Source organism: Dromiciops gliroides, chromosome 2 (genome assembly GCF_019393635.1).
Source record: "Dromiciops gliroides isolate mDroGli1 chromosome 2, mDroGli1.pri, whole genome shotgun sequence".
Lineage (NCBI taxonomy): Eukaryota > Metazoa > Chordata > Mammalia > Microbiotheria > Microbiotheriidae > Dromiciops > Dromiciops gliroides.
In genome coordinates this window covers 658,944,054-658,954,694 of record NC_057862.1, presented here as the reverse complement: position 1 = coordinate 658,954,694, position 10,641 = coordinate 658,944,054, and the positions used below count along the sequence as shown (strand labels likewise).

General features: G+C 50.7%; 1 protein-coding gene across 2 annotated transcripts; it reads left to right on the top strand.

Annotated features, from left to right (window-relative positions):
- Positions 1-1,245: 1,245 nt before the first annotated feature.
- Positions 1,246-9,556, top strand: USB1 (U6 snRNA biogenesis phosphodiesterase 1). 2 transcript variants are annotated; one of them, XM_043985414.1, is made up of 7 exons: positions 1,246-1,399; positions 2,651-2,811; positions 3,278-3,461; positions 5,137-5,190; positions 5,876-5,981; positions 8,057-8,140; positions 8,378-9,556. In XM_043985414.1, exons 1-7 carry the CDS (start codon positions 1,299-1,301, stop codon positions 8,480-8,482), a joined length of 795 nt encoding a protein of 264 aa, XP_043841349.1. In that variant the 5' UTR covers positions 1,246-1,298; the 3' UTR covers positions 8,483-9,556. The 2 variants fall into 2 exon arrangements, with proteins under 2 accessions (XP_043841349.1, XP_043841350.1); XM_043985415.1 differs by having other exon boundaries at positions 1,272-1,399; positions 2,590-2,811.
- The last annotated feature ends 1,085 nt before the right edge of the window (positions 9,557-10,641 follow it).

The window sequence follows — 10,641 nt, the reverse complement described above, 5'->3', positions numbered from 1 at the left end:
TGATAAAAAAAATTTTTTTTGACCAGACCAGCAGTATAGGGAACTTCCTCTGCCAGTGTGGATCGTTACATGTTCTGCAACTAATAAAAACAGTTCTTGAGGAATCATTACCTGAGTCCTCCTAAGTACTGGTACCCTTTCCCAAACAACCTTGTACAATTTGGCATTTATTCACCTGTTATTACTACTGCATATATTTCTTTATCTACTTGTCTCCCCCATTAGAATGCAAACTCCTTGAGATTAGGGATTGTTTTATTTCTTGTATTTATATCCCAGTGCCTACTAGGGAGGGAAATTAGTATTTATTAAACTCTTGCTACATGCTAGGCACTGTGCTAAGCACTTTACACACATTATCTCATTTGATTCTCACAACAATCCTGCAAGGTAGGAGCTATTACTATTTTCATTTTCACAACTGAGGAAACTGAGGCAGGTAGAGGTCAAGTGACTTGCCCAGGGTCACAGCTAGTAAATGTCTGAGGCAGGATTTGAACTCTGGTCTTTCTGACTGGCCCGTTGCTTCTCTCCACTAGCTGCCTTTAAGCACCACCATGTGACTGGCTTAAGATGCCTGTTGACTGGGTATTTTGCTGAGGTACTGAGAGACTGTGACTTGACCGTGGTCACAGAACTAAAGTGTCTGATGCAGGCTTGAACCCAGGACTTCCTGATTCAAAGGCCACATCTCACCCACTACACCTCTAGATATTCCACAGGCCCCCAACAAAGTGGGGAGGGGCGGGGGAGAGGGAGAGTAGAGGTAAGGAGAAGAAAAGAAATATGGGAAGAGGAGGGAAGAGAGGGACAGAAAGGGAAGGAGGAAGAGATGGGAGGAGGAGGAAAGATGGCAGGAAGAGGGAGATAAGAGGGGTGAGGGAATAAAAAGGGAGAAGGGAAGAGGGAGAGGAAGGAGGAGAAAGAAAGAAGGAGAGATGAACGAGGGGGAGGAGAGGAAAGAAGGAAGAGAAGAGGGAAGAGAAGAGGAACGGAGAGGAGACAAGGGAGAGGGGGAGAAAATGAAGGGGAAGAGAGAAGGAAGGAGGAGAGGGATAGGAAAAGAAGGGGGAGGATGAAGGAAGATGGGAGAAGAGAAGGAAGAGGGAGGTAAGTTGGAAGTGTTAATAACTAGCACCCACATAGCGGTTTGATCTTCCTCGATAAGAAGCGAAGGGGGAGGGGCGAAGGAAAGCCGCGCGGGCTGTTGGAGGCGGAACTTCCGGGGGGGAGGGCCCAGGTTTCCGGGGGAAGGGAATGAGCGCGGCACCCATCGTGTCTGGGAGCAGAAAGGGCTCATGAGCGCCGCACTCCTGGTGGGCTACAGCAGCAGCAGTGGCTCAGAAGGCGAGGATGGGTCCGAGCCCGGTGAAGAGCTCAAGGAGGGCGGCAGTCGTGGGTAAGAAGCCGCCTGAACAGGCGCTGAGGGGAAGCCGTTTTTCCGGCCGGGAAGGAACAAACGAGTGTCCCGGCCCCGGAACCAGAAGTGACTTTCTGGCGGTGGGAGGGGGAGCGGGGAGTTGGCGCATGCGCGTTGCAGAAATGACAGCCTCTGCCCCGCAGTTTAGTGGCTTTGAGCTTCTGCACTTCCTGGGGAGGGGGGCGGCCGAGGCTGGACCCCGAGTCCGCTGCAAGGGGAGGGGGCACGGAGGCCAAGAGGAGCTTCCCTCCTCTCTTGGATTCCTCCCAGTCCTTTAAAGCCTGACCCAAATGTCGCCTCCTTCATGATGCCCTCCCCAATTCCCTCGGCTTCAGGGGCGTTCTCACCCCCCCCCCCGCCCAGGCCGAAGCCCCTTCTTGCCCTTTGAGTTTTGTGCATTAAAATGACAGGCATTTGAGCCTCATTCCCCAACCAGAGAGTAAGTTCCGTGGGCACAGGGACCTCATCTAAACTGATGCTCCCAGCCCTGGGGGATGGATGGATGGATGGATGAATGAGTGAATGAATGAATGAATGAATGAATGAATGAATGAATGAATGCTCATGTCACCGTTATGGATGTAGAGCTAGAAGGGACCCCGCGGGCCACGAATCGAACCCCCGGTGAAGTAACTGAAGCTGAGAAATTCAGGGTTACACTTAAGTGTCTGGAGTGAGATTTGAACCCAGGCCCTCCTGACTCCAGGAAGAGTCCCCGGTAGATGTGACTCAGTGTCTGCGACAGGAGGAAGGGGGAACGGGTCCGTTTAATCAGGGAGTCGAGGCCACCCTGGCGGACCCTGGTGCTGGAAGGCAGGTTTTGGGGTCCCCATAAAAGGATCAGTTGGGCAGGGTGAGGCTTGTGTACCTTTTGGTACTGGAGATGGACTGCTCTGGAAAGGAGGGGCCCCAGCTCCCCAGGACTGACCCAGGCTCATAGGTTGCATACACATTACTCCACCCAAGTCCTCCCCATCTATTGGATTCCAGGCTTGGGTAGCAAAGTAGAGCGTGGGTGTCTTTAACAAGCAGCCAGGCAGAACACCCACATCCTTGGGGTGGCCGTGAGCAGAGGTACCTTCCCTTTCCCTGGCCTGACTCCCTCATCCCCAGCACTAACAGTTGAGCGAGTCTCCAGGAAGGAAAGTGATTTCTTCTTGTGGGCCCAGTTATCAGGGAGTGATCGTGGGTGAAGATGAATGCGTGTGCTGCCTCTTTGCGCTCCTGCAGATGCCCTCCTCCTCCACCTCGGCTGCCCATTCCAGACAGCGTCTTGAACATGTTTCCAGATCCAGAAGACGGGCTTGTGGATGATGTTGAAAAACACGGTGGCAGAAAACGCACCTTCCCCCACGAAAGGGGTATCTGGGCCACCCACGTCTGGGTGCCCTGTAAGTGACAGTGGGTCTCCCCAACCCAGGGAGTGGGAGGAGCCTTTTCAGTGTTCACTGAGGGAGGCAAGCCAGGAAACCCAGATTTCCCAACATCTGGCTGGGCTCTGAATTGATGCACTGATGTCATCTCCGCCGGCCTCCCAGGCTCACAGGCAGGTCGTCAGTGGGACCTCAAGGTCATCCTGGGAGCTGGTGTGGGATGGTGTGGCAGCGCCACCTTTGGTCTGCACTGCCTGGCTGGCCCTCCTCCGTTACTTCCTCTTTAGAGAGGATGTCTTTCTTTTCATCACTCTTCAGTGACATCCTGTCCTTGATATCCTTTAAGTTAAATAAACATGGTTTGCCCTCTAAATGACTTCTTTCTAAAAGGGAGAGAAGTCGTCTTTCACCCCGAGAATCGTGTTCCTCTGTTCAGGGAGGGCCCTTTACTAAGAACATGACTCTCTGTTGCCTTCCCCTCCAGATGAAGCCAAGGAAGAGTTTTTTGACCTGCTTGACCTCCTCATGACCCAGGCCCAGAAGGTCCTGCCCCGGCTAGTAAAGATGGAGGAGTTCCACGTCAGTCTGTCCCAGAGCGTGGTCCTGCGCTACCACTGGATCACTCCCTTCGTGCAGTCTCTGAAGAGCAGAGTGGCCTCCTTCCACAGGTGTGCCTCAGTCTCCTTGCTGACCCCCTTAGCTGGCTTCCTGGCTTTCCTGCTGGGAATCAGCTAGAAGACTGAGGACTTTCATCCCCCTTTGGATACTGCTCAGTCCTTTTATTCCCCAGAGCCAGGGAATGGAGGCAGAATGTAACCTTTTATGGGAACCCACAGGGCATGGTGGAAGCCTGTTGGTCATGTTGGCAAGTGGCAAAGAGATGGGCAGAAATTGCCTTTGTCCTCTTGGCTCCCACCTCACCCCCAACACACACAGTGTTCATGTTCTAACGGGCCCTGAAGGCTCCCCAAGTCTGTGGAACACTAAAGAATGAATCTCTGATAAGCACATGTGGGTGTTAAAACTTAGATGAGGAACAGGCAGCAAAGCTGAGGCAAGTAGAAACCAAAGGTCTGAACACAAGTGAGTATCCCAAAGGTAGTAAGGCGTGCTTCATTTGTGGTCATGCGAAAACAAGGCTGAGAACCTCAGGCTCTGCAACAGGTTTCAGTCAGTAGATTTGGGGGGTCGGCGTAGTGTTCCCGGCATACCCCGAAATGGTTTTATCTAGGCTTCCACTATAAGTAACAAGAGCCCTGTATGTTGATATAAGTGGTGGAGGAAGGGGTATGAAAACAGTCCTGTTTTATCTTCCCTCTGCTCCCTCATTCCAGTGCCCAGTGTGACTCCCAGCAGCACTGGACGAGGATCCCAGGATCTCCCTAGACTCAGTGAATGTCACTACTTGGGTTATAGAAACAGGGTGAAAGGTTATCAAATTGGTGAGAGTGTCAAGTGTCCTCCCCCTTCTCCACACTTGGGCCATGTGACATTACCACAGACGGCCAGCGGAGCTTCCCAAGATTCAAAGCCCGGTTACTCACAAAAGGCCAGACTCCAGCCTGTCTCTCAGGCTTGTTGCTGTGTACAAGTAGGACAAACAAAGCCAGGGAAGGGAATGTCCTACTTTATTTGACTCTCTCCTGCTCCTGTGTGACTGAGAATGGAGGAGCCGGTAATCCCTTTGAGGCAATCCCATTTTCTGATCTCCCATTGCTAACTCCTGACCTGAGCTTCCCTTACTGACCCTGCCTTTTCTTGGTCTCCATTGGCAATATGTACTCATACACGCGCGCGCGCGCGCGTGTGTGTGTGTAAAGATAAAAGTACATAATTTCAAAATTCTTTGTACAGGTTAAGATAACAGTGTCCTCTATCTCCCTGATATTCCTTTGTTCAAACTAAATCTTCATTATCTAGTTCTATTAGCCTCTATGGAACAAACTATTATTTTATCTACATTATTACCTACTAATGGTAGATGAGACATCTTCTCCTCCCATTGATCTGCTGATAAAACCCAGCCTTTCAATGTTGACTAAAATCTAATTACAGAGTTAGGAGGTGGTTCTTACACAGTCCCATTTCTAGGGTTCAGAACAGATGTAAGTGACTCCAGCAGGATTGAGGCCCTCTTGCCCACAGATGAGCCTCCCCCTGAACTCTCTTTTTGGGCCTTATGTGACCATGTGAGCCAGCCATAGGGGTGTGAAGGCAGGTGACTGCCTTCTGAGAGGCTCCAGAATCCTCTGGTTTATTATTTAATACTACATCCATTTTCCTTCTTGCTTTTTCCTGTTCTAAGAAAATGATCTTTTTCTTTTTTTTCCTCTTAAATTTCAGGTTCTTGTACACAGCCAACCTGGTGAAGGTTTACACAAATCAAGAGAAGACAAGGTGTGTGGGGGGGGAGATTTTGGGGGGGGGGTATTCCAAAGGAAGCTGCAGATTAGAGCTGCTCTGGAAGAGATGTAAAACAGGCACTGTATCCGGCCCCACTTCTGAATGTTTGCAGAAGTCAGCGGCTTAGTTGAGCTTGCCTCAGAGCAGCATGGGACAGTGGGGATGTCCTGGGGCTGGAAGAGGAAGAACCAGCCTGGGTTCTCTTTCTCCCAGTGCCGGGAGGCGTTGGGAAGCCTTGGGGAGCTTCGTGGTCAGCCTCTTGGTGCTGTCAGGCAGGCTGTGGGATGAGGCTACCCTGCCAGCCTCAGGGACAGTCGTGTTGGGGAAAGCTGAAGGTGCTAGATAGATGTGATCAATTAGCATTACCCAGGCTTTAAGCCAAGCTGCCCACCCTTCCAGGGGCTGACCAGCAGAAAGGGGCAGTTCAGTGAAAGTAGGGCTGGATTCTGGGTGGGGTTTTGACCTTCATTGTATCCCCAGCACTTAGTGAATCTCCCCGTACTAGTAGGTGCTTAACAAATGCTAATTGACTGAAAGTGAGCCCCTGAGACTAGAGGGTGGAGAGGAGGGAAGGCTCACTTTGGGCCCAGCAGCCTCCCTGTCAAGGCATAGCCCCACCCCAGCCTCCCTGTCTGATGGATGCCAGACCTCATGCTCTCTACCCCTTTTCTCTGCCCAGGACCTTCATTGGGTTAGAGGTCACTGTGGGGCACACTCAGTTCCTAGACTTGGTGTCGGAAGTAGACAGAGTAATGGAGGAATTTGACCTGGCAACTTTCTACAAGGTGAGATGCTTCTTATCCCCGCCCCCCCCATCCCCCCGCCTTTTTTAAAAATTATTTTATTATTTTCCAGTTACATGCAAAGATAGTTTTCAACATTTGTTTTCATAAGATTTTTATTTCCAAAATGTTCTCCCTCCCTCCCCTCCACAAGACAGAAAGCAATCTGATATAGATTATATATGTACAATCACATTAAACATATTTTTGCATTAGTCATGTTGTGCAAGAAGAACAAAAGGAGAAAACCTCAAAAAAGTAAAAACAAAAACAGAAGTAGAAACAGTATGGTTCAATCTGCATTCAGAATCCATAGTTCTTTTTTCTGGATGTGAAAACATTTTCCATCATGGGTCCTTTGGAATTAATTGTCTTGTATCATTGCATTGCTGAGAAGAGTTAAGTGTATCACAGTTGATCATCACTCAGTCTTGCTGTTCCTGTGTACAATGTTCTGGTTCTGCTCACTTCACCCAGCATCAATCCACTTAAGTCTTTCCAGGTTTTTCTGAAATCTACCTGCTCATCATTTCTTACAGCACAATAGTATTCCATTACATTCATATACCACAACTTGTTCAGCCATTCCCCAGTTGATGGGCATTCCCTTGATTTCCAATTCTTTGCCACCACGAAGGGAGCTGCTATAAATATTTTTATACATGTGGGTCCTTTTCCCTTTTCTATGGTCTCTTTGGGAAACAGATCTAGTAGTGGTATTACTGGGTCAAAATGTATGCACAGTATAGCCCTTTGGGCATAGTTGCAAATTGCTCTCCATAATGGTTAGATCAGTTCACAGCTCCACCAACAGTGCATTAGTGTTCCAATTTTTTCATAGCTTCTCCAGCGTTTATTATTTTCCTTTTTTCTCATAGCCACTCTCTTATTCCTCTTTTAACATACCTTTTAAAAGCAGGTCCCTGTAAACTAGGTAGAGTTTAAACAAAAGGGGAGATGAATTGTCCATTTGTACTTGAGACCCACGCGTTCTATGAAGAGGCCCCCTTGGGATGAACCTGGCTGAGTGATCTCCTGCACCCTCTGGGCAGTGTGCATTAGCGTATTGCCTCTGGGCTATGTGGGAATTGAGGCTCCTGGGACCCAGGCCCTCACCAGAGCAGGGACAAGCAGGAGTGGACCCTGGACAGCTTGAAACTAGAGGCCATTTTTCGTTGTTTAAAGACAAAAGGCCAACCATGCTTCTGTTGGGGTCTCCTCACAGCACGCACAAGCAGGGGGTCTTCAAGGTGTCCGGCCCTGCTCCCTGCCCATTGTGGGGGGGGGGGGAGCTGCCCTTGTTTCAGGACTGTTGAGCCCTGCCTTGCCCTGGCCCCTGCTGGTCTTGGTTGGTGGCTGAGGGAGGAGCAGGGGCTACGCAGCCAGCCCTGGGGTCCTGAGCCTCTTCAGACTTTGAGGGCCCGTGCCTGGAAGGCTTTTGAGCTTGGCAGGACCTTCCAGAGCCCATGTCCCTCTCATAGGGCATGAGGCTTACTTGAGGCACAGTAATACTCTTAGACTAGGAGGTGGAAGACCTAAGTCCATTTTCTCCAAGTCACTCATCGGCTCTCAGACTCAGTTCCCCCATCTGTAAAATGGGAACGGTAATGAGAGCACCCGCCTCAATCAGGTGGTTGTGAAGATAAAGCAGACACAAGGTGTGAAGCGCTTTGAGAATTGAGAGCGATGGCTGAGTGCTAGCTGTTATCATTACCATATCAGTTTGTCATCATCGACCCTGGCATGGGGGATGTGACTTGCTTTATCATAGGTGCCCATCGAGGTAATGAAGAGTCGAATTTTCTGTTGGGAAAAAACTGTCCTTAAAAAAAGCTTTGTAAAAGTTTCTATGTGCCCATTGCCCAGGCGCATTGAGCCCCATTCGGCTGACAGCTCACCTGATCCCCACTCTGCCCTACCAAAACTGAGAGGGCCATCCGCTGTGGGGGTGGGTTATTAGGCATATTGCATTATTCCCACATTAGGAGAACAGGAGGCCGTGCCCTCCCTCATGGGCTGCTCTCCCCCAAGGACCACTCTGCATTCTGCCTGAGTGAGTCTTTGTCCCTCTCTCCTAGGAGCCTTCCTTCCACGTCAGCCTGGCCTGGTGTGTTGGAGATGTGAGGTCCCAGCTAAAGGAGCGGGTCATCCAGGAGCTTCAGGTAGGAGCCTGGGGATCCGGGTCCTTCCTGGGGGAGATGCAAGCACACAGGTTTTTCTGGCCCAACCCCAAAGGGGAAGGTAGCTGGGAAGCACATTGGTCCCGAGGGTGGGGAGGGAGTCCTGAGGACGCCGAGAGCCCCCAGGCAGCTGCCCAACCCTACAGGAGGGGTGATCCTGGTCTCACCCCTGCTTGGCTATGGCTCTGGGACCTTTCTGTTTGCTCTGGTGTATTTTAGGAAATAGTGGACGGCTTTGAAGACTCAGCTCCACTGCTGCGCGTGCAGGCCGAACAGGTCCGGTGCAAGTCTGGGAACAAGTTCTTCTCTTTCCCATTAAAATGAGAGTGAGCGAGTGAGCAAGGGATGGGCCTTTGGCCCATGATCCTCCTGCCTGCACCCACTGGACAACAAGCCTTCCTCTGCCGGAGGAAGAGGGAATTCTAGTAGAGCCGTGACCTCAGCCTTATGATTCCTAGCCCATCCCAGCGGTGGGGCGAGGGCCCACCGAACCCTGTCAGTGCCTAACTGGAGAGCCCCAGTTATGGCCATTGGAGGCACTGTCTGCCCAGGCCCTGGGCCCAGCTCCTCTCCCTCCTCAGAGGGTTTTGAGTACATCTAACCGGGTGGCTGCGGGGTGGTCATTTCCACAAGATAACCAGTAGAGGGCAGGGCAGACTGTGATTTCTGCCTGGGCCACCCATCCCAGCTGGGAAATCTTTGGGGTCACTCGGTGAGCCCACCCACGCTTAGCCAGAGTGCTCTGTGCACACGGTCCTCTGGCCAGGCACTCCTTCAGGTGCACACCCTTCCTCATCGCCTTCAGCTGTGCCTATGTTTTTGCACCGTTGGCCTGGGACCAAAAGCTGAAGAACCCTTTCTACACCTCCTCCCGCTCCTGCCCTGCCTGGCCAGGTGTCTTCAGGCCATGTCCCTGCCCTTCTCAGTGACTTCTCGGTTCTTGCCCTTGGTCCCACCCAGGCCTAGCCTGAGATGCAGTTCTGCACCAGTGTCCTCTAGCACCCCCCCTCATACTCTCCCATGAGCCTCACCAGTTGCCAGGGGAAAACTCGGCCAGATGCTTCTTGCAGGCTTGGCTGTCTGGGAAGAGCTGTGCCCATTTCCAAACTCCCCAGCCTCTGGCTTCCCACATTTATGTTTTTAAAAAATAGGAAACGAACCTTTCTCCCAGAGGCCCCTCTCCTGGATGCTTTGTCTCCATTTGCCCCTTTCTGCCTGACAAGCAACAAGGACATTTCGCAGGAAAGTGTCCAGGGCCAGTTGGGGAAAAAATCCTTTTATTTTTCCTTCAGGCCTTCACTGCAGTTTGTTTGTTTGTTTGTTTGAAGTGGGTTGTCCTGAACAAACCCAGCTGCCACCTGCCTTTCTGGTACTAGATAATGAGACTTTATATGGATATTTAAATTATGTTAAATGAAATAAATATTTTATTTCTGCTTCTTGGCTTCAGTGGCAATAGTACGCATCATCAACAAGGTAAAAGGAGGAGTGTTTTTCGTTCCCCTCTCCCTGTTACCATCTCCACCTCACCAGGTCACCATTCACGGTAGCATGGGCCTGTTTTTGAGGGCCTTCATGGTCTTGGTACGCTCTGTTTAACAATCCAACAACAAACGTCTCTAATAACAGCGGAGCTCTCCTGACACAATGGACAGCGCTCTTGGTTTGAATGCTGACTGCACCGCTCACTCCCTTTGTAACCTTAGGCTCTCTGCCTCAGTTTCCTCATCTATAAAGTGAGGTGGCTGTACCCTCTGAGCTCTAAGGCCCCTTCAGGTCTTACCTGACTTTGTCATAAAAGCCTAGGAAGGTGAGTAGGGTGAGAAGCATTATCAATTTTCATCTTACAGATGGGAAAACGGGGGTAAATGATCTGCCCAAACCAAGGTCACATGGTGAGGGAACTTTCATATCTTAATATCCAGTCCAGTTTTATCTACCGTATTGCTTCCAAGTCCTGGCCAGGTCGTTTCTCTCTTTCTCTCTCTCTCTCTCTCTCTCTCTGGGTCAGTGAAGGTTAAGTGACTTGCCCAGGGCCACACAGTGTCAAGTGTCTGAGGCCATATTTGAACTCAGGTCCTCCAGATTCCAAGGCTGGTGGTTTATCTACTTTACCACTTAGCTGCCCCCCCCCCCCTCATTTTTTTAAAGTCAGCAGTATCTTGGGGATAGGCAGAAACAAGCAGATGGTGTAAACGGCTTTGTTTTATGAATCCTCCTTTGTCAGATCTCTGGCTGCCTTTGCTGGTGAGAGCTCAAGGTTGACGGGTCACCAGCCCTACACCGTGTGCTTCTGCTGGAAGAGAAGAGTGATCCTTTATGGTAGACTTTGAGGGGGGCCAAGCACGCCCAGTTTCCACAGCAAAAGTTATAGCCGTAGAAAGCTCCAAACTAAGGGGGCCAGGCCCACCCCAATTAACCTTCTTGTTTGATTCAGACCCATCCTGGTCGCCCTGTTGCTCCTTCACCATCTGGATGCAGCC

Coding starts and splice junctions, on each gene's coding strand:
- USB1 (XM_043985414.1), top strand. CDS start 1,299: ATGAGCGCCGCACTCCTGGTGGGCTACAGCAGCAGCAGTGGCTCAGAA. Junction 2,812..3,277: donor CACCCACGTCTGGGTGCCCT/GTAAGTGACAGT, acceptor CTTCCCCTCCAG/ATGAAGCCAAGGAAGAGTTT. Junction 8,141..8,377: donor GGGTCATCCAGGAGCTTCAG/GTAGGAGCCTGG, acceptor GGTGTATTTTAG/GAAATAGTGGACGGCTTTGA.